Raw genomic sequence first — 27,225 nt, forward strand, 5'->3', positions numbered from 1 at the left:
GAAATCTGTATTGAAGAATGCCTGTAATCAAGTATAAAATAAATATCTTAATGCATCTTGCCAAATGTTTTTAAAAAACTGAAATGGCACAAGACGTATTGATGGTTCTTTCTTATTGCTGTAGGTGCAAGTGAGTAAGATTCGGGTGGAATTGGTTCGTCTCAGAAATCCCTGGAGTCACGTGGAGTGGAGCAGTGCCTGGAGCGATGGGTAAGCTGTTAACTGATCAGAGCCAATCGCAAATATTTGTGCAAAATTATATTTTTAATAAGTTATGGGTAAGTAGTTATGCAATCAAACATTGTGTTTTTAATACAATAAAATCCACAGTAAAGTCCACATGTAATTTTTTTAATAATCACTATTCAACTGGACAAATCTCATCTTGTCCTCATCCTCAGCTCCAAAGAGTGAGATCAAGTCTTACCAGAGGATAAGGCCAAGCTCGGCTGATGATGGAGATTTCTGGTAAAGATGAGGTGCCTTTTTTTAGTATTTCACTTTATTTACCACAGTTAGTCCACTTAAGTTGTAAAACTCTTTCACGAGGCTGAAACACGTACTGTTCCATAAACTTACAGTCCGTTTTCCTAGGAACGCCTGTTCATTCATGTTCGATCAGCCAATCATGTGGCAGCAGTGCAATGCAAAAACTCATGCAAATACAGGTCAAGAGCTTCCCTTAATGTTCACAACAAACATCAGGATGGGGAAAAAATGTCATCTCAGTGACTTTGAACATGGTTCGGTTGTTGGTACCTGATGGGCTGGTTTGAGTATTTCACGCACAGATTTTCATGCACAGCAGTCTCTAGAGTTTATACAGAATGGTGCGAAAAACAAAAAACATCCAGTGAGCGGCAGTTCTGTGTGTAGAAATGCCTTGTTGATGAGAGAGGTCAGAGGAGAATGGTCAGACTGGTTCGAACTGACAGGAAGGCTACGGTAACTCAACTAACCACTCTTTACAACCGTGGTGAGCAGAAAAGCATCTCAGAATGCACAACACGTCAAACCTTGAGGAGGATGGGATACAACAGCAGAAGACCACATCAGATTCCACTCCCGTCATCTAAGAACAGGAATCTGAGGCTACAGAGCTTCGGTTATAGAATCTTAATTAACACCTTTAGAGAATTCAACAGCACTTTTATATAACTCTCTAACTCAACACACTCTAATAGTGCACAGTGATGGTGAAAAATTATTATTAATAAGAACACTAACTAGACACATTTTCTAGAGGTTTGGACAGAGCCATAGTACAGGAGGACTGAAGAATTTCTCACTCTCTCTCTCTCTCTCTCTTTCTCAGGATGACATATGCAGACTACATTCAGCGATATTCAGTGCTAGAGATTTGTAACTTGACTCCAGATACTCCAAACGATGATAATTTGGGATGTTGGAACTCTTCCCACTTTGAGGGCATATGGAAAGTGGGCACTATGGCTGGTGGCTGCCGTAACTTCCCAGGTGACTGGCTAAGTTTGCCCAATGCCAGACTTTACAGCATTGAACAGCATCAACAGGATTGACTTCTACATCTACAAGGTAACATCCTAATCTTATCAATAACACTGCAATAACGTGAAAGGATGTAGCACCATTTACTAATGTGAGAAGAGGTCTTATCAGAAGTATTCTTAGGAGAATTTTGAAGTAAAGGTGATGAATAAAATTGGAAATTTGTTTTATATAAAACAAGAACTCTTGGTGTGTTATATAACTAGCTATTCTGTATTGTTATGGCAATATTCTTTGGTGTGTGTTTGCCTTTCAGGTTCCAAATAAGGTGTGTATTGCATGTAGCAGTGGTGTAGTCCAGTCTGAAGTTTATGGTATACTTCCAGAACCTCCAGTCTGCGTGCTACTAATACGAAGCCAGCCTTTATTCCCTTCTACCTTCAAACCACCTTTGTGACACATATATGGTCAAAACTTTGCGGATACCTGAGCACCACACCCATATGCGCTTGTTGAACCTCCCATTCCAAAAACATGAGCATTAATATGGATTTGGTCTCCACCTTCCTGCCACTGGTGTCGGGCGAGGAGCATATGAGTCAGTGTTCCAGTTCATCCCAAAAGTGTCCAGTAGGGTTGAAGTCAGGGCTCTTTGCAGGCCACTAGAGTTCTTCCACACCAAATTTAGGTTATTTCATGCACAATAGTTTGTATAAAAAGTTTAGCAGAGTGACATTACCAAGAACAAGACGTCCCTCTTCTGAAACCATTTCTCTGCTGACTTGGATTTGTGCTTTGGGTCATTACCATGCTGGAAGGTGACATTTTTCTTGATGTTCACCTGTCTAACAGAGGCCTGTAAGTTTTGTGCCAAAACCTATTGGAATTTGGAGCTATCCATGATTCCCTCTATCATGACCAGAGAGCCCCAGTCCCAGCTGAAGAAAAATATCCCCGTAGCATGATGCTCCCACCACCATGCTTCACTTGTATTTGCACCAAAGATATCTTTTATAATTACACCCAATTTATTATTTTTTGTACCTTAGTCTCATCAGACCATAATACACTTATGGCTTCTGTCTAGCCACTCTACCCCATAGCACAGAAATGTGAAGAATATGAGACATTGTTGTCACATTCAAGGAGGGACCAGTACTTGGCAGATATTCCTGCAACTCATTTAATGTTGCTGTAGGACTCTTGGCAGCCTCCCTGATGAGTTTTCTTCTTGTCCTTTCATCAATTTCAGAGGGACGTCTTGTTCTTGGTAATGTCACTCTGGTGCCCCATTTTCTCCACTTGTTGATGATGGCCTACACAATGTTCCATGGTACATCTAATGTTTTGTACCCCTCTCCTGATCAATAGCTTTAGACAATAAGATCCTGTATATGCTTAGAGAATTCAACAGCACTTTTATTTAACTGTTTTGTTTCAAATTACTGTTGCTAAAGGTTGTTCTACATGTTACTGAAAGATAATGTATACTTATTTTTTCCCACCTGGTTTCTGAATGTAAGTTTACTTTTGGGAAAAATTTAAAATATTGAAGTCTGTTGTGTTTTTTTTGTTGTTGTTGTCACCTGAGGTTATTTGTTTGTTCGTAGAAGTTGGTGAGGACCACTCAATTGTTCTTTAGGTCCTAATAAATAAAACCTAGAACTGAAGGACGGTGTACTCTCCTTTTCCCATGACTGTGTTGTTAAATTTTTCCTAATTTTATTCTGGGGTATCGTTGTTTTCGTCTTGACCTTATCTGAGATCAAGATTAAGACAAGATTGTCTCAGTCCTAGGGCCAGTTTGTGTATTTACTTGGGGCAATTTTATACAAATGTCAGTCTCATCATGGAAAATTAATGTTGTGAGGAAAGAAAAATAAATAATCTTAAATGCTCTGATTGAATGTTTAAAAGTGTTATTCATCAAGAACATGTTTCAATCAGCGACACTGCACTGTCACTCCAGAGGGAGCAAGAGACCAATTTTTTTCTTTTTAATTAACGTCAGCAATGAGGCTAAGGTGATTCTTAGTTTATTCTTAACACCTTTTTAAAAAATTTTCACAGTTAATCAGTCATGTGATGTCTTTGTCAAGACTGTTTTTGTCACCAAGGTTGTTCAGTAATATACAGTCTCCTCCGAAAGTATTGGAACAGCAAGGCCAATTCTTTTGTTTTTGCAATACACTGAAGATATTTTTTTGGGTTTGAGACCAAAAGATGAATATGAGATGATCGAGCAGAATTTCAATTCATGGTATTTACATCTAGATGTGTTAAACAATAGAACATGGCACCTTTTGTGCCAGACCACCCAATTTTTAGATAAGCAAAAGTATTGGAACAGATGGTGTTAAAGTAAATAATATTTAATATTTTGTTGCATATCATATCCCTTGATTGCAGAGACGACCCACGGACATCACCAAACTGTTGCATCCTTCTTTTGTAATTCCACAGCTTCTTTCAGTTGTTCTTTGTTTTGGGGGGTTTCTCCCTTCAGTCTCCTCTTCAGGAGGTGAAATGCATGCTCAATTGGGTTAAGATCTGGTCATTGACAGTCTAAAACCTTCCAGTTTTTCCCCTGATGAAGTCCTTTGTCGTGTTGGCAGTGTGTTTTGGATCATTGTCTTAGGGTGTGATGAAGTTTCTCCCAATTAGATTGGATGCATTTCTCTGTAAATTGGTAGACAGAATGTTTCTGTAGACTTCGGAATTCATTCTGCTGCTACCATCTTGAGACTGAACCATGACACTACCTCCACCATGCTTGAAAGGTTTTAAGGACTGACAGGGCTTGGGGGTGGGATAAGCACACTTTGCAAGTGTCCCATGTATGTGTGTATACATACACACACACACATACACACACACATATATATTTATATAAATATATATATATATATATATATATATATATATATATATATATCAGATCAAAATCACAACTAGTTTTAGAATTCATTCAAGTGTCTTTTATACTATTTTTAGAAATTTAGCAAATATACCATATTGCACTTGTGATGTCAATAATTATGATCACTTTCTGCATGTCTGAAACATTTATATGAATATCTTTGAATATTTGTTTGAATTCCCTCTGAAAGGTTATGCGTACTGTATGAGATGCAAATCGATGCACTGATGCTATCTTTGTGCAGGAAATGGGACACATTGCAAAGTCAGTTCAGTGTAAAGTGTGCTAACCCAGAGCCCTGTCAGTCCTTAAAACCTTTGATCAGATCAATAACTAAACATCTCCTGAATAACAATCCGAGCAGATACGATTCTCGCTCTGCATACCAAATCAAAGCAGAAGGTATATATTTATACTGCAGTGGCGGCTGTTGGTTTTTAAATAGGGGAAGCACAGATATATCTCCATATCTCTCTTTGTTCTCTTTCACTTGAGTGAAGCCATGCATCTGAGCGGAACCCAAAATGACATATTAAAAGCTTGCTACATTTCCCACTCCACCAAATCCCCCTGCTTATTAAGATGTTTTTTTTTTAATTAAAAAAAACACCATTTACTGTACATAAAATCCAAGAGTGCATCATTTAACCATGGCTTATGGGTATTTCATTCATCCATTCATACATAGATTATAGCGCTTCACTTTTCCTCTCTCAACTTGTGTGTTAAAATTATCCTTTTACATACATATATACATACATATATACATATATATACAAACACACACACTAAATATTTATATATATATATTCTATTCTAACTGCAAGAGCTTAGTGACATAAGATTTGACTTCCACTTATCAGGCCAGAAAATAAAGATGAACTGTCCCAATATACACTATATGGCCAACCATATGTGGACACCTGACCTTCAAACCCATATATGGTTCTTCCCCAAACTGTTGCCACAAACTTGGAAGCCCACTATTATATAGAATGTATCTGTAGGCTGTAGCATTACAATTTCCCTTCACTGGAACTAAGAGGCCCAAGCCTGTTCCAGCATAATGCCACTGAGCACAAAGCGAGCTCCATGAAGATATGGTGTGCCAAGATTAGAGTAGAAGAACTCGAGTGGCCTGCATATTAAACCTTGATCTCAACCCCAATTAACACCTTTGGTATGAACTGGAACGCCATCTTCATGCCAGGCCTCCTCGATCAACATCTGTGCCTGACCTCACTAGTGCTCCAGTGGCTGAATGATCACAAATCCCCACAGCCATGTTCCAAAATCTAGTGGAAAGCCTTCCCAGAAGAGTGGAGGCTGTTATTGCAGGAAAAGCGGCAACAACTCAATATTAATGCCCTGTTTTTTTTTTTTTTTTTATAATAATGGGATGTTCAATACTCAGGTGTCCAAATACTTTTGGCCATATAGTGTATCTCAACCTTTTAGTAGCCAGGGACCCCTTTAACTGGAAAATAAATTCCACGGCTTTATTTCATGAACATTATTTACATTTTTCAAGTAATATTTTTTGGAGCCATACAGCTTTCTCTTCCTGAACTTTCCACAGACAGAACAGATTAGATCAGATTTGACTTTGGTGCTTGGACCCCTAAATATAATACCTTTAATAATGTGGCTTGTTATTGTCACCACTGTAACAAAACAAAACAAAACAAAAAAAAAAAAAGAGAAGCAGTGATGTAACAGTGGAGTGAAACAATTTGCTTATATTTAAGATAAGATAAGATAAGATAAACTTTATTAATCCCTGAAGGAAAATTCAGGTAGTCTTGTAGATAAGTAAGAAAGAAAGTAGTAAGAGTAGTAAAAAGTAGTGAGAGTAGTAGAAATTAGTCAGAGTAGTAAAGTAATGAGAGTAGTGATTAGTCATCTGCCATTGGCTAAGGTGTTGTAGAGCCTGATGGCAGTGGGGATGAAGGATCTCCTGTATCGCTCAGTCCTGCAGCGCAGTGAGGTGAGTCGTTCACTGCAGCTGCTTCTCTGGTCCATCAGGGTGTTGTGTAGGGGATGGTCCGGGTATTCCAGAATGGCCTCTAGCTTCTTCTGTGTGCTTCTCTCCACCATGGCCTCCGGTGCTTCAAACCTCATTCCAGTCACTGAGGAAGCTTTTTGCACCAGTTTGTCCACCCGCCTTGCATCCTTCTGCTTAATGCAGACTGCAGCATAAAACGGCACACTTGCTACTGTAGTTTGGTAAAACATACGTAGCGTCGTCCTGCAGATATCGAAGGACCTAAACCGTCTTAGGAGGAAAAGCCGTCTCTGCCCTTTTTTATATTGTACATCTGTGTGAAGTGACCAGTCCAACTTATTGTCCAGGTGCACTACCATCTCCTTGGTTTTAGAGGTGTTTACTAGGAGGCAGTTTCTGTGACTCCAGTCACTTGAAGGATTTGATCAGGGCTCTGTACTCCTCTTCCTGACCATCCCTGATACATGCAGCAATCGCAGGATCATCAGAATACTTCTGAATGTATCAGGATTTGGAATCGAATTTGAATTTGGAGCTCAGCCAATCAGATCTGAGTACTCAGTCGCGTGCGAGGGGATTTGTGACGTGTCACAAGGGGCTAGCATAAAAAGAAAGAAAGAAACAAATAAAAAAAGAAAACTAAAGAGCAGTTTCCATTGCGCCGTTTAATCGGCTTGGATAATGCAAAACGAGTCGGTGTTCCCTACATAGGTGCACTACGAAGGGGATGAAATCGCAGCTTTAACTCCCTACCTAGTGCACTTTACGCCAAACAAGAAAAGAATTGTTATTCAACCAGCAACGTCTTCCTGCTTGTTGTTCTGCAAGATAGACTAGATTTTATTCTAAGAAAAAGTTCCATCCTAGAATATAATATGATATAATCTTATGTTATTATAATAATATGTATGGTTTAAGATGTAAACACTTCCTGACGCACAGTTCAGTAGGTATCCAGGATTCCTAGGTTGCATGACAGATGAAACCACGCCCGAGGGAGGACAAGCCAAAAACTTCCTTAAAGTCACTTCTGCAATCGCAACGCGCACTTTATTCGGATTCTCTGGAGAAGAAGGTTCAAGCATGTCGGGAGTGGCATCCACTTTGGCCAAGAAGCGAGCCCGGGCTGCGGGTTTCGGCACCAACGCCAGCGCCAACAAGTACCTGAACCAGGACTATGAGGCGCTCCGGAGCCAGTGCCAGAGCCAGGGCCAGCTTTTCTGCGATTCTTATTTCCCAGCTGCGCCTGAGTCCCTGGGCTTTCAGGAGCTCGGACCAAATTCCTCCAAGACCAGGGGTGTGCAATGGAAAAGACCTGGAGTAAGTAGAGCTGAATAAGTTTGACTTTGATTGCAAAAGTGTGGCTGATGCTGGGCAGTGTTTCTTTTGAGAATGTTTCTGGAAAATATTCCATGCAGATTTATTTTTAAAGGGGGGTTTCTTTTCTCATCCTGAAGCCAATTTGGATGAGAAAAGAACTTGTTGAGAAACTGGCTGGGGGAAAACCAAGTCAAGAGGCAGAAGCAGATTGTGCAAGGGAATAGTTCTGTCATATTCACAAAGAGGGATGCAGCATTTTTCTTACCTGTTGTAATTTATTCCTATAAAAATACAGTTTGTTTATCTTCTCCATTTTGCCTGAGGGGGGTACAAACTTTTGCACTGGATTGTTTTGCAGTACTGGTGGAAGCACATACTCATTTCTGACCTATAAACCAAAGTGAAGTCATATTAGATATGACAAACTATATATTTTGATAACTCTGCATAGTTTGTTTTTGGGGTTTTTTTTGCATTATATAATTTGTTAATTTGGATAAGTCTCAAAATCTCAAAAACGTTGATGATATCTTCGTTTTATTGCGTACGAATCCTTATAAACGAACAGGTAGTTAAAGATGGGTGTCAGCTTTTACCAACAGCAGTGCACAGCCATTGTAAGACAGGATAATTGCTCCAGGTGTGTCTACATTTGTGTGTGTGTGTGTGTGTGTGGTTTTTTTTTTTTTTTTTTTTTTTTTTTTTTTTTTAACAGGAGCTGTGCTCCAGTCCTCAGTTCATCATTGGAGGAGCTACACGGACCGATATCTGCCAAGGAGCTCTGGGTAAGCTACACGGCAGCTGATATCAAAATTACTGTAGGTGCTATGGTATCTATTCACAACATGTCTGAAACAGGAAGTGATGACTTTCTCTCATGCACGCACACGCTCACTTAAAAACAAATAAGCCGGTGGTTGCTACCCTCCTTTAACCACCCTGACTCCCAAGTGGTTAACTCCCTGAACTGGTTCAGCAGCTTTTTTTTTTTTTTTTTTTTATTACATATTATGCAGCATTGTAAGTAATTAAAATCACTAAGGTTTGGCATTTCGAGCTTCCCGTTTCCTGCATGCCAATAAATAACCTAATATTACGCAGACGCCGAAATGCCAAGCAAGGTCTAAGTGTAAAATTCGACATTTAGAAGCGTTAACCTTGAACACCTCGGACTTGCTAGGTCAAACAAGTATAAACAATGAAAACAAAGAATCACCTGGAGATCTGGGTGTGTCACTGGATGTACACGTATTGTCAATTCTCATGTGTCATGAGGAAATGGGATTGTCCTCCTGGACTCACTGTTTAAGTCACAGATTTGGTTCATTAATTAAAAGCCAGGTGATTACGACACATTATCATGATGACATATTTGAACACTGACCAAGAGCCGGTTCTGATGCTACCCAAAACAAATGATATCCATGATGGACTGAATCATTTTTTGAATTGTATAAGTTTAATTGTATTTATATTCAGTATTAAGGTGATTTCAAATTTCCCCTAACAACCCCCGCTCCCACCCCAGCGAGCCCTTTTGCCCCAATTGTGTACTTGATTTTTTGTCTTTTTAAATAAATAAAAAATAAATGAGTAAAAGCGTTTCATTCTGATTGGTCAGAAGGGACTTGTATAGCGGACTCACTACATTAACAGCTTTAAAAACATCAACAAATAGATATGTATAATTGTTGATACGGTGAAGTTTTCTGTAAGGAGATGTTTATTTAGCATTTCTGGAAGGAGTCTCCAGTGTTAGTGCTTTGTACCAATCTGTAAGTTTACCTCAGGATAGAGAAGTTAATGTAAATGATGACAGGAACTTATTTCGTGGATGAAATGTCCACAACATCAACTGTAATTCTAAATGAATAAAAAAAGTATGACATGTTTTATTGGAAAATGATCAACCTCTGAGTGGTAAAATAATTTTTTTAAAAAAAGGGCGTTATTGTGATGAGATTTATACGTTTGATATGATGTGATTAATCAGGATAAATAATCTTGACTTCAATTTTAAGGCAAAAATGATCAGGATTATCATTTTATCCATTAATCAACAGCTCTAACTTGTAGTACTAGAGTACCGAGTGCAGGTACACATCATGAAATATATCATCTTTAAGCAACATTTTTGCATTTGTTGCAATTTACATTTACAAATCGAACATAGTCACATACTGTAATAAGCATTAAGCCGAAATTCCTATCTATAACCAATATGGCCACCATATGCCATTCAGTGCTTACTGGGTGGAGCCCAGGAATGTCTGATCAATCTGAAATCTGGTGCACTGCATCGTTATTCTAACCTGCAACTGGATTTCAAATAATGACTGGGTTGTTTACAAAGCATGGCCACCGTCAGCCAATCGGCTTTGACAAGGCATTTCATAAGGTTAGCGCGGAGCTCCCATCACCAAATATTTATGGTGGCATTTGAGGTCTGTGTAACTTGGCAAGACCTGGCCACTGGAGGCTGTATTTGCGAAAGGTGCTTGGACCCCGCAGATCACTCTTGCAGCTATATTTCTTCTTCTCAAATTCCTATCAGCTTTACAACACTTTAAAAAAAAAAAAGACTTGGGATCAGCGTAGGTGTCTGTCTCGCTAAAAGATTAACGCTGTACACATTGCAAATGCAAAAACACCCTTATAATAGAGCATGTAAAGCCTCTAAACAGGTTGTTCTGCAATACGGAGTATTAACGTGCATTTTTCTGGATGTGATCTTGTTTCGCTTGCACAAAAGTTACTACTGAAATATGATCCATATGCAGGAGAGAAGACACACACACACACACACACACACAGTCCACAATCCTCAGTATGTTCATATAGCTCTAAGCAACAGGATCAGGTTCAGCTCTTCTGTAGCTTGCGTGACTCTGTGACCACAGCCGACTGCGCTGGCATGCAGGACGATTTGCATGTTTTTAATCCAGGGTGATTTGTTTAGTGTTTTCCTCACATCATTTATGCATCTACTCACTTTTTTTCCCCCTATAGATTAAACTACTGAACCTACGAGCACATGAATAGTTCACAAACGAGTCTGCACTAGTAGACTCGGGGAGACGTGAGTGCTCGGGGTGTTTCTCACAAATACATTTACTGCTTCTTTTTTTGCCTTTGGCAACAGACAGAGATTCCAGACGTAATATTCTAATAAACAAAATGACTTTTCTTCCCAGTTGAAAAGTCTTTCTTAAAAAAGTGCGTCTTAAAAACAGATACCAACATGGAAAGACCTGATCTGAGCAGATCAAAAATCAAGAAATAAGGCGTAAAAAAAAAAGACATTAGATATGTTTATATTCAAATATTTGGTGATTCTGGTGCTAATTTGTTGGTTGGCATTGTATTTCCATTATTCCTGTGAGAAATTAATGGCTGGGGCAGTGGGGGTAGGGTTTGGGGAATATTGTCAGCAATCTCAAATGTAAGAGATTATGATCATGTTTCACTGTTAGCTTCTAAAAAGAAAAGAGGTTCCCTTCTCGCTCACCATTTTCCAGCAATGTTCAGCATCATATTAACGAGAAATCCATTGTGGAAGTAGCCATCGGAGACGCGAAACGCTAGATCCTAAGTCCCAGAGTCTGCTCAGCTAATCGGCGATCTGCAAGGTGACAAGTGACATGCCGTTAAAGCGTGAAAGATTTGAAAGCTGATCTGTTTGAACAGAGTATATAGATAAGGAAGTGAGCGAGTTGAAGAGATTAAAGCTCCGCCGCATCGCTGTCTTTAGGTAGATAGGGAGCGAGGGCCCCACAATGAGCTGGTAGTTGAACAGCATTTAATAACAACGTGCCCATTATGCAAAGCATTCAGAATGGATTTTTCATTAATGGTACTGTCACACCTACTTTGTTTGGTGTGGACCAGTCAAACCTTTATTATTAACAGGTGTGAACATTGTTCCTATGCTTGGGTGTGTTAAACTCCCAAATTCCATGACGATTACGGGAAAATTCTTGATTAGGAGTGAAAGATTTAACGACAACAACTATTCTACTGTTCTGTAATTCAGCACATGTAGACATGTCAAAACTTGTGTCCGTTTTAAGAATGTATGTCTGTGGGTACAAATCTTTTGTGTTCAGCTTTTCCCTCTGGATTCGTGCCAAGTCATTGAGCCAGAAACGCCGAGAGATTACATAATGAACGATAAAGTTTAGAGTGAATATTATGCATTGCTGTCTCTCTGCACACCTGCTTCTTTGAGTGGCGCGTGCCAATGGTTTTGCGTCTGGAGTTTGAAGAAGTTTATTAAACATTCCACATACACACTGCGGCCCTTCAGCATTCCATTAGTGGTCACATGACACAGAGAAAAGAAGAATCACCCTAGGGATTTCAAGACTGTCCATAAATAAACAAGTACTGCACAGCGCTGTAAAATTCTCAATTCTGATTGGTCAGAAGGTGTTGATTAATTTTTTTATAAAAACATTTCTGACAGTAGTGCCAGCAGTAATTCAGGTCATATGTGTGTATTAATGCGCTTGTTCTAATACTTTTGGGTTTCTGTGGTAACAGCTCATTGACAGGAAAATGAACAAAAAAAAGTCAGTCTGTTATGGTGAAGCGTTCTGCTTTATTTAAGATTTATGGAAGGAGTCTCTAGTGTCAGCGCTTTGTAACAGCCAATAACATTTCTGCCACAAGAAAATCTTCAGGACTTTGTGAACTCTTGTTATGGCCCAGATCTCGAGGACCGAGAGAATTTTTTCTCCATTTCATTCAAAAGTTACTGGGAACAAATTTGCAAGTTAGACCATTTAGCTGCGCCTACTTAGATTTTGAGCTGATTTGCATAATATATGAAAACTCCATTCAACACAAAATTGGTGTCAATATACTTGGTCCAATCTAACATTCGAATAGTGATCTATAACCAATATGGCCACCATATGCCATTCAGTGCTTACTGGGTGCAGCTGCATCGTTATGCTAACCTGCAACTGGATTTCAAATAATGACTGGGTTGTTTACAAAACATGGCCACCGTCAGCCAATCGGCTTTGACAAGGCATTTCATAAGGTTAGCGCGGAGCTCCCATCACCAAATATGAGGTGGCATTTGAGGTCTGTGTAACTTGGCAAGACCTGGCCACTGGAGGCTGTATTTGCAAAAGGTGCTTGGACCCCGCAGATCACTCTTGCAGCTATATTTCTTATTCTCATTATTATTATTATTATTATTATTATTATTATTATTATTATTATCTCTGTGGTAGGTTACTATGGATTTGACAGGTCTTATGAGGATCTTTATCACAAGACATTTGTCCTGTCATTCTATTACAATATCAGTGAAATGTATTATGATTATGTACATATACTAGAGTTATATTATTACAATAATTGTTGTCGTAAAAAAAAAGTAATCGAAACTGTGAGTTATGTCAGTCACATTTTTTAAAACTTGTTTACCTTGTTATAGGATTTCCTTTACCAAATACTCGTTATGCTTCCTAGTCCAAAAACACAAAACCTCACAAGACAGATGTTCTTAGGCTGCTTAGTAAATTGGACATGGGGCTGTGATAATATTGTAATGTGTCATGGGTGCTGAATATTGCAATATGTTGTATAAATGATTATTGGCACATATCTAACATGCAGTTTGAACCATTTGAGTTGAGGATTTCTGTTTCTGTCTCTCAGGGGACTGCTGGCTCTTGGCGGCCATTGCCTCTCTCACGATGAACGAAGATGTGATGGCCAGGGTGGTCCCTAAAGGCCAGGATTTTGGATCTGGCTATGCTGGAATCTTCCACTTTCAGGTGTTCATGTATACCAATCTCTTTTAGGTCCAGTAAATGTTTTCTATATCACAACAACGGTCATGTTACACCCATCAATGTATTTAATTCCAAAATCTAGACATCTCATAATGTCTGGCTGAGATGTCCTCTCCACGTTCTTGTCCTCAAAGAGAAAATGGGTGGATGGAATTTACAGTTAAAGGAGCAGAGATTACAGAACAGTTTTATTCTTAATGGCAGTGTTTGACTTGATCATGTAGAGATTATATTTTAATTTTTAAGATATCGTTTTTAAAAAAAAGTCCTTCCACACTTGCTGTCTCTAGTTCTGGCAGTTTGGCGAGTGGGTGGACGTCGTCATTGACGATCGGCTACCCGTGAAGGATGGAAAGCTGCTGTTTGTCCACTCGGAAGAAGGCAACGAGTTTTGGAGCGCCCTATTGGAAAAGGCCTACGCTAAGTAAGTGTGTCTTTGCTTCTGAGCACTACTTTAGATTTTATCCAGACCGTGCTCAGAGTTCTGGATGGCTTTGTGTCTTCCCTCTTCCTTAAAAAAATTTGCCCTTACCAGTCATAGTAAGTAGCTAGTGAGTTTAGGTGCATCGCTAAACAGTCCAGTGGGATTTGCCTTATAAGGTGCCCCAGTCACCTCCATTGGCTCCTCTCAATTCTAAGGAGCAGCAGCATCACTAAAAGATAAGACACACACTTTCTGCCTCTTCAGATAAAGCAGCCGTCAGACCGAACAGCCAATAAAACATGACAGAAGAGTCAACTCACTGAAGGGGAAAGGACGCGTGATGTGAAACACGTTCATTTGTTTGTCGTAGTGGTTACTTTTGCTTCATGCCAACTCTATCTAGATGACCATTGACCTCACAAGCCTCAGCCACAGCCTCATCTGTCTTGTCCACTGACATAAGCTAATGTATTTGTGTCAAAATTCAGATTTGTCTCTCTGCCTGCTAAAATTTTCTCATTAGCGATGTTAACACCTCCGCTACATCCTTAAGGCCCACCATGTCATCAAGCTACATTGATTTCCACTTAGATAGTGGTAGTAGCAAAAGATCCAAAACTTTTAAAGAGAGGTGGCCTTGGTCTGCAGTTTGACTGCAGTGTGAACATGATTCAACCTTATTTGAAACCAGCTCCAGGAAGTGGTCCACACATGGTGTAGATTTGAGGTTTGGGGCTGGCATTTTTTCAAAAGGGGAGCTGCTAAACTTAGCCTGAGGAGAGAGTTAGAGTGCTTTATTAATACGATGCATTTTTTCCTCTGTCTGGGTCGAAAAGCGAAAACATGAAGAAGAAAGAATGCACTAATAATGGATACAGTTTGCAAAATCAATCAGCTCAACAGCAGCAATTCTTAAAACCTCACAAACTTAGGATCGCTAATGGAGAAAAACGCAAACTTTAACGTTGTCCTTCTGAATGCATGTAAGTTAGAACATTTTATTTATTACAAGCAATTCTGAAAAGATTTTATTCTATTATGAAATAAAATAAAAATGTAATTTATATACATAATAAAATAAATACATACTCTCGTGCCATTTTATGCCATTTCAATAAGCTAAAAGGGAAAGCCACAGAAGAGGAAAAAAATGTTCTTAGGCTTGTGTGTGGGAGAGAAAATAGTGGGTAAACGGTTACATAAGATTTAGTGACTTTAATTATACTTAATGGCTGAGTTCAGGAATTGAATTTTGTGTGTGTAAACATTGTTAATTATCCCATCTACTCATCAACTACTCCATTTGATATTTTTTCAAAACTTTCTGCAGGGTGAACGGCTCGTACGAGGCTCTGTCCGGAGGCTCCACCACCGAAGGTTTTGAGGATTTCACCGGTGGAATTGCTGAGCAGTACGAGCTGAGGACCGCGCCAGCAAACATATTCCAGATCATCAAGAAAGCGCTGGCGTCTGGAGCACTGCTTGGCTGCTCCATAGATGTGAGCGCTGTTCATGCACACTCTTCTCTTATGTTTTTAAATAACCAGGCCTGGCTGAAATAAGCTATTCATACGGGGTCTGTGTGTGTGTGTGTGTGTGTGTGTGTGTGTGTGTGTGTGTGTGTAGATCACGAGTGCTGCTGATTCAGAGGCCATCACTCGGCAGAAACTGGTGAAGGGACACGCCTACTCGCTGACAGGGGCTGTCGAGGTATAAAAAAAATACATAAAAACATATACATATTTATAAAATCATAATTTCACATTCTGTGTGTGTGTGTGTGTGTGTGTAACATTACCCTGTGTGTTGTGTTTTGTATTAAGGTCAATTACCGTGGCGGTTTGGAGAAGCTGGTGCGCATGAGGAACCCGTGGGGTCAGGTGGAGTGGACTGGAGCCTGGAGTGATGGGTAACACACACCCCACACACACACGCGTGTGCGCACACACACGCACTCACAACCGACACACACTCTTCTCTGCTTTAGTACTTTAGTACTTATTACAAGTGTGCAGAAAACTTTATATTACAAATATGGGTATAATGTATATAATATAAATATATAGTAATATAAATCTTACATTATAAATATATTATATTTATAAATACTGTATATACTGTAATCTAACTCCCTTAAGCTATAATATAACATTAATGTTATACTGTACTATAGTAATGTTAAAACCTTTTCCAAACCTGTATAAATTCTACTTGCTATTCGTACGCGTGGGCGTTTGGCAGGATGTTGTAATAAATAACAACTTTTTTTTTTTTTTTTAAAAATGAATACATTACTACATTAATGCTTTATTCTTGATATTGCAGCTCGTCTGAGTGGAACTCTGTGGATCCTTCGGAGAGGCCAAACGCCAACGCTGAAGATGGAGAGTTTTGGTAATGTTAACTCTCATGTTAAAAATCAAATCTATTATTAATAATAATAATAATAATAATAATAATAATAATAATAATATATAAGATGTTTAGCACATTATTAAGTGTTTCATGTTAAAACACTTTCTGATTAAACAGATTGACACGAAATGATATCGGGTTACAAATACAAAATCATGTTATCAAAAAATATAAGACTAATAATTTTGAAACACTATAGTCAAATAAAAGAAATTGTAAATTCCATCTAACATAACTATCTGAAAATTTAATTTGTTAAATTAAATGGTAAAAAAAAACAAAAAAATCTTTTATTTAAAAAAAATAAAAATAACCAAACTAATGGATTAGAAACAAGCTAATCTTTAATCTTAAAGTTTAAAAAGTGTATTTTTAAAAATTTTTTTTAAATAATCTGTCAGGTACCATTATATGACACAAAATAATTAAGTTAAAATGTTTTTCATATCCCAGTTGTTTTTAGTATCGCTATAGCACATCCTAATTAAGCCTTTTAGAGAGAAATAAAGTTAAAAAAAAAAAAAAAATAGTTTTAGCTAAGATTCAATGCAAAGCCATGTCACCATAAAACAGCGTAACCACTGGCTAAAAATCTGATTCCGGGTCCTTGGCTTAATACAATGTGGTGACATTTTTACTTTGAGCGCGTGCATTCTAAGTCGTGTTGTATGTTTGCGCATAGGATGGCGTTTTCCGAGTTCCAGCGACAGTACTCGCGTATCGAGATCTGCACCCTGACCCCAGACGCCATCGTTAGCGACCAAGTCAAGCCATGGAGCGTGACCAACTATAGCGGGACCTGGAGGAGGGGCTCCACAGCGGGAGGGTGCAGGAATCATCCTCGTAAGCACAGTTTATGAACTAACTAAAAACCCACAGGTCGGATTCAATCATTTTAGACCAACCTGCTAGACAGGATTTAGGCGTGTCTTGGTTGGGAAGAATTGAAAGACAGGTAGGATATAGGGGCTGGGCTTATTTGGGTTTAAGAATCAATCAAAAGTCTTTTATTCTATGTTCAAACCACCAAACCACCAATTAAAAGACAAAGAGACAAGAGGTTATTCGTTTTACAGTGACATTTTACAGAGAAGTGGGCGGGGCAAGTGATGTGGAAAGGTTGGTTTGCAGTTGGTAGAGATGCCAGAGTGATGAACAGTGGCGTACCGTCCACCAAAAGTCAGTGACTAGGTTAGGAGGGCAATAGTCAGAGAAGTAACCAAGTTACTAAGGTTAACACTCAACATGGTGCTACCACCACCATGCTTTGTGTACTGTGGGCAAGCTGTACATACAGTATTTGATATATTGATTTGATTTATGCATGCGGCAGACCCTGTTATCCAAAGCGATGTGAGAGCAGGTACAATCCAAGCACCAGAGTACATAAAAGTTTCTTACAAACATTTGACACGCATTTGACAGAACAAAAGGGTCTTATGGTCTATGGACTTGAGGAAAAAAAAAAAACGATTCATGTTATTAGTCATCAGTAACGTCCTTATAATCTTCGCCTTTAAATCATTTTTACTAGACAGCACACACAAACAAACCCACTGATTTAGTTTAGTGATTTATTGCGTGTTAGATTAGTGTCCGCATTAAAATCAACAGGATTTCCTTCATCCTGAGCCAGTCATTGTTTCATTGTTTCACTTTTGCAGAAACGTTCTGGATGAACCCGCAGTTCGTTATCAAGGTGAACGAAGAGGACGACGACCCGAATGACAACGAGACGGGCTGCAGCCTCGTCGTGGGTCTGATCCAGAAGAACCGGCGCCGTTTAAGAAAGGAGGGAGGGGACATGCACACCATCGGCTACGCCATCTACGAGGTCAGAGGGAGAGGCGCGGATCTCATGGGTCTTTTTATATCCTGATCCTGGAGTATATACGAGATTATAGGGATGGGATATCCCAGTGAGATCAACTTAAAAAGGATACATTGAATTTTTTTCGACACTATGTGGTTAACATAAGTTTTTCCCCCCTTTTTGTCAGTTTTATATAAAAAAAATTCTGATTCTTTTCTGGTAAAGATCTCTGGTTATACTGTATAATATCACGATGAGCCAGAGCACTACCGTTGTATGAAAATGAATTAGGAAAAGGAAAAAAATGGAGGCGAGAAGAACCGCTGAAGAGCTGGATGAAGGAAATGAGGAAATAGAGTAGAGGATGTAAAGAGAGTTGGTTTATTGTGACACAAAACAACGTCGTGATATTCTTGGAGAAAAGGAAATGATTCATCAGATGATCGAGCATGTGTTACCACTGGGGAAATTTCCAGTGCATGGAGTGACCTTGCCGTATGTTTGTGTGTGTTGTGGTGATGGCTGAGGACGTATCATTTGTGTGATCCCACGTTTTTGGGAAAATTTTAGACAGATTTGTAAATTGGTATCAAATCTGATGCATATAAGTGGATATGAATATTTGAAAGCAGATCATTCCTATATACAGTACTGTGCAAAAGTCTTAGGCACATGCCAAGAAATGCTGTAGAGCAAATATGCCGTCAAAGGTAATGAAATTAAATGTTTCTACGTTTAAAAACTACTATAAAGAGCAGTAAACAGTAATAAATGAAACAAAGTCAATATTTGGTGTGACGATCCTTCGCTTTAAAAAAAAAAAAAGTAGTCTCAGGTACAATTTGTGCAGTTTTATAAGGAAATGAGCTGTAAGTGTTACTGAGCATCTTGCAGAAGCAGCCACAGTTCTTCTGGAGACTGACTGTCACACTTCCTTCTTATTTTTGCCTTCATTATGTTTTTTTTGTCTGAAAAGTGTCTCTTATGTAATATCCTGCTTTCTTTACTGACATACAAACATTTTTCTGGAACATTTAATTTTGTGCTGGAAAAAAGTTATTTCAGCCAAAAAAAAAGTTTGTACTAAAAAAAAAAAAAAAAAAAAAAAAAAAAAAAAGGGCGCCAAGACTTTTGAACAGTACTGTATGTGTGAAAGTGTTGTGTATGTGACGTTGATATGTTCATGATAATCTGACACGTTTTTATCTTCTGCATTTCCACAGGTGCCTTCACAGGTAAGAGCACTAATAATTTAATAACCATCTCTTATTTATGTAGAAATGTTCATACATACAATGCAGGTTTTTGTGCATTTCCTGCTCTTCTGTCCTTCCACCAGTTCCAAGGCCAGACAAACTTGCACTTGGACAAGAACTTTTTCCTGACACACGTGCAAAAAGCTCGCTCTGAGACCTTCATCAACCTGCGCGAGGTCAGCACGCGGTTCAAGCTGCCTGCTGGCGAATACCTCATCGTCCCCTCCACCTTCGAGCCCCAAAAGGACGGCGACTTCTGCCTGCGTGTCTTCTCCGAGAAGCAGACTGAAACACAGTAAGCATTTTAGATCCTCTTTCACAGATTAGCTCAGATTAGATAAGATTATTTATGGCTGATAATCAGCCGTATGTTACACTGTAACGTTCCGGTCATGTCTACACTAATACAGATACATTTCAGAACATTATTTTCATAACAAAATATTATTTTGATCCCCATTGACATTTGTATATTGTGCTTCATTTATTAATCTTTCATTTATCAAGTTCTATAAATTCTAAAAAAATTCCTAGAAGATTTACACAACTTTCGGTAGTGCTGATTTTCTTCGCATTAGTTCCATTCAGCACTTCACTGCTGATTTACATTTAGCCACGCCCACCAAACTCCATAAAAGGCAAAAACAAAAACGGTGTTTTTAAAATGTATCCGCGTCAGTGTGTACAAGGCCTCAGTGTGCATGATACTGTTACCATGGGAACAATAACACACATATAATGAATTTATTTAAAGAATGAATGAATGACTGATAGAAAACAGTGAATGAATGAAACAATAAGTGAAACACACAACTAGTGAATGACTAAAAAACATGAAAGAATTAATGAAAAAATAATTAATTAATTAATGGATGAATGATTGTGTGCGTGAATGAATGAATGAATGAAAAAGATGGGAAAGAACTGAAATGAAAATTGGGAAAGAACTGAAATGGAAGGAAAAAATTAAAGAATGACAAAAAGAAAGAATAAATGAAAGCATGAATGGAAGAATGAATGAATGAATGAATGAATGAAAGGGAAAGAATTAATGAAATAATGAATAATGAAGAAACAGTGAATTAACAACTAAAGAAAAAAGAAAAAAGACAATGAATGAAAGCATGAATTGTAGAAAGACAGAAAAAGAAGAATGATCGGATTGATGAACGAATGAATGATTGGGAAAGAATTGAAATGAAAGTGGCAGAAAGAAAGCATGAATGCAAGCATAAAGAGAAGAAAGACTGGATGAAAGAATGAATGGACGAATGAATGAATGAATGAATAGTAGAAAAAACAAATGCATAAAATAATAAGTGAATGAATGAATGAGCAAAAGAGTAAAAATGAATGAAATAATGAATGGAAGAAACAATGAACTGATGACTAAATGAAACAGAATGAATGAATGAATGAATGAATAATTCAATAGTTATTATTCAGTATATGTAGAGTACATGTACTTCTTGAGTAACAGGACTTCTTTTCCTCTCTCAGGCGGTGCGATGATCCTGTCGATGCTAAATTAGTAAACGTGAGTTTGGTTTTAGATTTTTTTAAATTATTTTATTATTAAAAAAATAATTTTTTTTTTTTTTTTTTTTAATTGTAGTAGCCTTCATTAAAGCTCACAATTCATTAATCTTACTCAAAAAAATAGAACAGATACTCTGAGATTTTAGGTTCTTGAAAAGTTACTGCGTTTATAAGGTTTATAATGGAAAGTATTGATGATGTCATGTATTGATGATATAAGGTTTCTAACTGAAAGTATTGATGATGTCACAACACCTGACGGAAATTCTTTTCGTAGATATAAACACGTCTGAGCTTTCCTTTTCAGGAAACCGTGTCCGACAGTGAAGTAGAAGAAAGCTTCAGGAGCCTGTTCATGAAACTGGCAGGAAGTGTACGTACAGAGCTTCAGCCATTTCTCAAAAAATATCCAAATCACTTGAAATGAACGCTTTCATGTCTTCATAAGCATTTTAGTTTTAGCTTTGATATTAATAATGAAATGCCGCACTGTTCAATCTTTTAGTCATAGCTAGCTGTGTTTTCTGTTGAAATCACTCGTCTGTCTCTTCCCAGGACATGGAGATCTCTGCTGCAGAGCTCAAAACAATACTGAACAAAGTTGTCTCGAAAAGTACGTATACTTTTATCATCCTGTTGAACTAATCGTAATATAGGCGGACTTTGTCTTACCGGATTGTGTTTCGATTTTCAAGGAACTGACATTAAGACAGACGGCTTCTCCCAGGACACATGTCGCACCTTGGTCAACCTCATGGATGTATCCTCATGTTAGCACACTCAGTATTATGCCAATGTCTGACATAGTCTTGTAAGAACTTCCGGTGGTATCGTACACCTTGATAACGAGTCAGTCGGAAGTAATTTCCCATGGTCATCATGGACGTTTGTAGGAAACCAAGTTCTCCAGGTCCTCCATGCAAATTCAGCTTCTTATGCAGCCGCCATTTTGAATATTTCCCTTGACTGACGCTCAGGACAGCGGAAATGGGAAGCTTGGTCTGGGCGAGTTCGCCACGTTGTGGAAGAAAGTGCAGAAATACATGGTAGGAACATAAGATCAATGTTCTTGGATTATTTTAGTCTCGCAAGAGTCTGAACGGAGTGTGTTTTTTAACTTTTAGATAATGGTAACCGGTATTTTCTATGAATATAGCCCCAGCGTCCAAAGTATCACAGCGTTAAGTAGTAATCAGACTATCAGAAAACCCCTTTCTAATTTTACCACATGAAACAGTAAACTACCGTAAATTTTGGAGTAGCATGCATACTGTGGAAATAACACGAATACTGAAAACTCATTACAAATGGTCAATCCACCAAACTTGCTAGAATAACGCATTTTAAGGAAAAATATGACAGACTGGTCAAACTACCATTACTGCTAGCATAGCATGCCTACCATTAACACTACTGAATGTGCAACTACCTATTAATGAGTGAGTACTGAATGAGTAAGCTAACTGTGGTAAAACGAATGATCAAACCACCATAACTGCTGGAGTAGCATGCCTACTCTTAAAAACGCTAGTTAATGGCCAATCTAGAATATCTGCTAGAGTAATACATTTTCATTAAAAAAGTAATGAATGGTTGAACTCCAATACCAGCTGGAATAACACCTCTTCAAGATAAGCAGTAAAGGATACTACCGTAACTGCCAGAATATCATGCCTACCGTAAAACCACTACAGAATGGGCAAACTACTATAACTATGCATGCAATGGTCAAAATGAATGAATGAATGAATGGTCAAAATACCATAATAGCTAGAAACATCAACACCGTTATGAATGTTCAAACTACCGTAATGACTAGAAATATTACCTCGTCATTGTTATTGTTCTATGTAACTTCGCAAGAACCGGCCACTGGGGGTGGTATTTGCTGAAGGTACGCTATATTTAGGGGTTCAATCACAAGCTGCTTGTCACCTTATTGGAATTGTAGGATTTTTCTTACTATTAGGGGTCCAAGCACCAAAGGTGCTGGAGCCCTAATGTAATTGTTAGGATTTTTTCTTTGTCTTTCATATTACCATCATAACTACAATAGCATGTGTACCATTAAAGACGCAGCCAAATGTTTTTTTTCAGTTGTTCTGTAGCTATCATACTACCATACTACCAAACTACCAAATTGCTGCTGGAGTAGAATGTCTACCATAATAACAGTAACAAATGCGCAGCTTAAAATTGGGGCACTACAAAAACCACATTGTTGTTGATGCTCGTTTTACAGCCGGAAAATGTAGTACCTTTGATACATAGCTTCCTGAATGATCATTCTAGATTGTTTGTAGTTGTAATTAACTTATTAGTATTTTCTTATGGTTGTTGTAGGACATCTATAAACAAAATGACATGGATGGTTCCGGGAATATAAGCACACCAGAGTTTCGTGGGGCGCTGGCGAAAGCTGGTAAGTCAGACACACACACTCGTCCCACATCAGTCACAAGACCTCTATTCACACACTGATCTGATAAACACTCACAGCTCTGACTGTCTACTGCTTCCCACAGCAATACAGTATTGTGAGTACAAGAACATGAAATACCAGAATGCACGAAATAGTGCATAGAATAAATGTTTTAATTTTTAATATTATCCTATGGGTTAATTCATCCATGTGTTTCTGGGACTTTCTTCTTTTTTTTTTTAACATGGTATACCATCACATGTTATACTCCTACGCATTATCGCACTGGTTTGAATATATTCTAATATTTCCACTGTGAATCGGGAGGAAATTTTGCCCGTAAGATCTCCGAATCTGTCTTTTGTTTTTGATAGGATTCACTCTGAATGATACCATCTACCAGCTGTTGGTGGCTCGCTATGCTGGTCCTGACCTCACCATTGACTTTGATGACTTTGTGGGCTGCCTTATGCGATTGGAGCTGATGTTCCGTAAGTGTAGTCCTAAATTCTGCATAGAGAAAAAAAAATAACAATATAAGCTATAAGGACAAAATTATGTGGACACCTGACCACCACACCCATATGTGGGCCTTCCCCAAAATGTTGCTGCAAACTTGAAATGACTTAGTATGCTGTAGCATTAAGATTTCCCTTCACTGGAACTAAGGACTGGGATGTTCAGCATGCACATATGAGTGAGATGGTTAGACGTCCACATACCTTTGGCCATTGCTCCATTCTAAAGATGTTTTTACGGTAATAGGCATAGATGTAATCTATGTACTGCCTCAAAAAGAATATACCAGTACTCATGTCTATCCATAGTATTAATGTTATAAAAATAAGCAAACGACAACGTAACACCTCACCCATGCCTGTTAGAAGTGCGCCAAACACCACTCTGTTAGTTTGGCATATGAGAAAGTAAACTACCAACTACCACTAATTGCTGGAGTAGCGTGCGTATTGCAGGAGTAACATGAATACTGCGAAAGCGTGAACGAATAGTCAAACTATGGCAACTATGTGAAAACACTAACGAAAGGTCAACTGCTCGAATAACACGGCTTCAGTAAAAAGACTTATGAGAGCAACTACCATAAGTACAAGATAAATACATCTCCTCTAAAAACATTAATGAAAGGTCAAACTACCATAAGTGCGGGAATATAGTGCCTACTGTAAAAAAAAAAAAAAAAAAAAAAAAAAAAAACCCTAATGAGTGGTCAAACTACGAACTGCTAGAATAACTCAGCTTCAGTAAAAACACTTAAAGATTAAACTACCATAAATTAAGAACAGTACATCTAGTGTATTGTGACAAATGGTCAAACTACCGTAACTGCCAGAGTAACACGCCTACCGTAAAAACACTAATAGATGATCAAATTGCAATAATTTCTAGAATAAAATGTCTAGCATAAAACTCTACATAACCATTGCAAAGAACATCTATAGTAAAAACACAAATGAATGCTCAAACTACCATAACTGCTGGAGTAGCACGCCTTCTGTAAAAACATTAATGATGAGTGAAATTGCTCTAGCTGCCAGAATAACATGCCGACCATAAAAATACTACGGAACGAGCAAACTACCATAACTACAGGAACAACGTATCTGCTGCAGAAACACTCATGAATGGTCAAATTACCATAACTGCTAGAATAGCATGTTGACCATAAAAACACTACATGGCCAAACTAACAAAATATGTCTCCTGTTAAAACCCTAACGAATGGTCAGTGTCCTGTATCTGCTAGCATACCACGCCAACCATAAACACACTAGCCAAACGACCATAACTACAGGAGTCTAGCAAGTTTTCCGAATGCTATTATCTTGTTAAGCTAGCTCGTTTACGTTAGCCTGCACTGATCAATGGATAGGCTTTGCTGAATGTATTGAGCAATTAGCATAGATAGTCTGTTTTTCTGCATGTTAGCTTGCTAGCATTTCAGCTAGTTAGCCGTTGTTATTTCATGAAGCTGCCACAATATGACTCTAATTTCTTTTTGGGGCACAGTAGCTACCTTTCCTGTCCTAATGGCAATGTTCTTTTACTTTTTCAATCTGGACTAAATATTTGAGAACGCCCCCATGACCCCTATCTTGCATTTCTCTTTCCTGTTGTTTAGGAGTTTTCCGGAAGATGGATCCACACAACACCGGTTTCTTGGAGCTGGACTTTCAAATGGTTAGTTTACCTCAGGTTTCTCATGTGGAAATATATAACAGAAATGTATCTGTTTTATCTAAATACTGTTTTCTCTCTTGTCTCCACAGTGGCTGTGTTTAACTATGATCTAAACAGCACCACCCAGAGCGCAGCAGACAAGCTAAGAGTCCCATACTAAAAATTCTCCATTGCTTAAACATGATTATTAAGGCAGGCTGTATGCATAAGGAACATCAGGAACATTTATTTTATTTTATTTTTTTGTCTACAATAGATTTAGTTGGAACGTTAAACGGGTGCTATTATACCATATACATGGAAGTAGCATGCTGTTATGGGATTGTTAGCTGTGCGTAAAATATAAAACTATACTAATTAAAGATTTATGTCTAAGCAGATAATATTATAGGCTATATATATATATATATATATATATATATATATATATATATATATATATATATATATATATATATATATATATATATATATATAAATAATAATAAATAAAAGATTATCTTGTCACTTTCTGGATGCTTTTTTGATAGACGTTTACCAAAGATTGAATTGTTTTTATATTATCGTGAAAAAATCGAGCCATCACAAAAAAAAGTTCATGTTGCCTTGGAATACACACAGGCTAATATCGAATGTTTTATATAGCGTGATATTTGTTGATGTGACGATATTAGATCATTCAAAATCTGCCCTTTGTTTTATTTGCTTGAAGGATAAGGGATGAAGGTGAGGGAAAATTAGGGCTACCTATAAAAAAACACTACGCTACTCTGAAATTTATTAAATTTTATGGAGAAATTTATAATTTTGTGATATATCTGACAGTTAAAGTACCCCTGAGGTTTTAATTGAAAGATTGAAAGAGAGAGGATTCAGGGAGCGTCACACATGAGCTCATTTTGTGACATCACAAAATAGACACAAGAGCTTGAACCTATCACAGAAGCGTATGCTAAAATATGCAAATGATTAGAAGGTAACTGGGAATGTTTAGCTAGAAAGAAGACATGTTTGGATTGAATGAATCATAGTTGTTATGGTGTTTCGTATGAATCACTTCTAATATGACAATGCTAATCAAAAACTGCGGGTTGGCGCACACATACAGGGCCACATTTGGTCGTGTTGCTGAAGGGGTGGAGTTTTTGCCATTTTCAATTTGCATATTAATGCGTATTCATAGATCCTTGCATTCTTTGAAGGGAAAGATGTAGGCCTGCTAATTTTAGGTGTTTTTTGGCATTGAAAAGCATATTAAATAATTTGTTTTCCAACTTGCATTACATTTCTGATTTAAAATGAAACCCTCAGGGGTACTTTAATCAAAAATGCTGCATGATTTTGTTGTGAGTTTTGTGTTTTGGTGGGTGTTTGGTAGAGTGGCGTTTTTATTGTTTGTCTTTTTTTTCTCAGCGGTGGTGTTCGGAGCTGTTTCACAATGTACTGACAAATCGATGTATTTCGGCTTTTCCTTAACATTAAACATCTTTAAAGGTTTCTTTCTTGAAGCTGCAGTCATTTTTCGTGTGCAAGACCTCCAAACAGCTCGACTACAAGTGACTTAGTAGGGAGTGTTTAAAAAAAAAAATAAATTACATAGATACTAACTTAAAAGGTATTAAAACTTAAAAAGTG

General features: G+C 38.0%; 1 protein-coding gene and 1 long non-coding RNA gene across 2 annotated transcripts; both read left to right on the plus strand.

Annotated features, from left to right (window-relative positions):
• Positions 1-121: 121 nt before the first annotated feature.
• LOC113547603 (uncharacterized) lies at positions 122-3,284 on the plus strand. The gene is made up of 4 exons (XR_003404840.3): positions 122-210; positions 402-468; positions 1,316-1,554; positions 1,784-3,284. It is a non-coding gene; the product is annotated as an uncharacterized LOC113547603 (long non-coding RNA).
• A 3,909-nt stretch (positions 3,285-7,193) lies between these two features.
• Positions 7,194-27,087, plus strand: LOC113547602 (calpain-2 catalytic subunit). Its single transcript, XM_034299624.2, has 21 exons — positions 7,194-7,712; positions 8,428-8,497; positions 13,386-13,504; positions 13,813-13,946; positions 15,277-15,445; positions 15,573-15,656; positions 15,770-15,855; positions 16,272-16,340; positions 17,044-17,204; positions 18,026-18,195; positions 19,398-19,409; positions 19,514-19,725; positions 20,931-20,967; positions 21,277-21,342; positions 21,525-21,582; positions 21,665-21,729; positions 21,947-22,015; positions 23,313-23,391; positions 23,766-23,882; positions 25,532-25,590; positions 25,680-27,087. Exons 1-21 carry the CDS (start codon positions 7,365-7,367, stop codon positions 25,701-25,703), a joined length of 2,208 nt encoding a protein of 735 aa, XP_034155515.2. The 5' UTR covers positions 7,194-7,364; the 3' UTR covers positions 25,704-27,087.
• The last annotated feature ends 138 nt before the right edge of the window (positions 27,088-27,225 follow it).

Source organism: Pangasianodon hypophthalmus, chromosome 25, assembly GCF_027358585.1.
Source record: "Pangasianodon hypophthalmus isolate fPanHyp1 chromosome 25, fPanHyp1.pri, whole genome shotgun sequence".
NCBI classification, from domain to species: Eukaryota; Metazoa; Chordata; class Actinopteri; order Siluriformes; family Pangasiidae; genus Pangasianodon; species Pangasianodon hypophthalmus.

Bases quoted from the DNA above. Each gene is read 5' to 3' on its own strand.
- LOC113547602 (XM_034299624.2), top strand. From the start codon at position 7,365: ATGACAGATGAAACCACGCCCGAGGGAGGACAAGCCAAAAACTTCCTT. The intron at 13,947-15,276 runs GTAAGTGTGTCT...AACTTTCTGCAG, and splicing joins TTGGAAAAGGCCTACGCTAA to GGTGAACGGCTCGTACGAGG. The intron at 21,730-21,946 runs GTATCCTCATGT...ACTGACGCTCAG, and splicing joins CCTTGGTCAACCTCATGGAT to GACAGCGGAAATGGGAAGCT.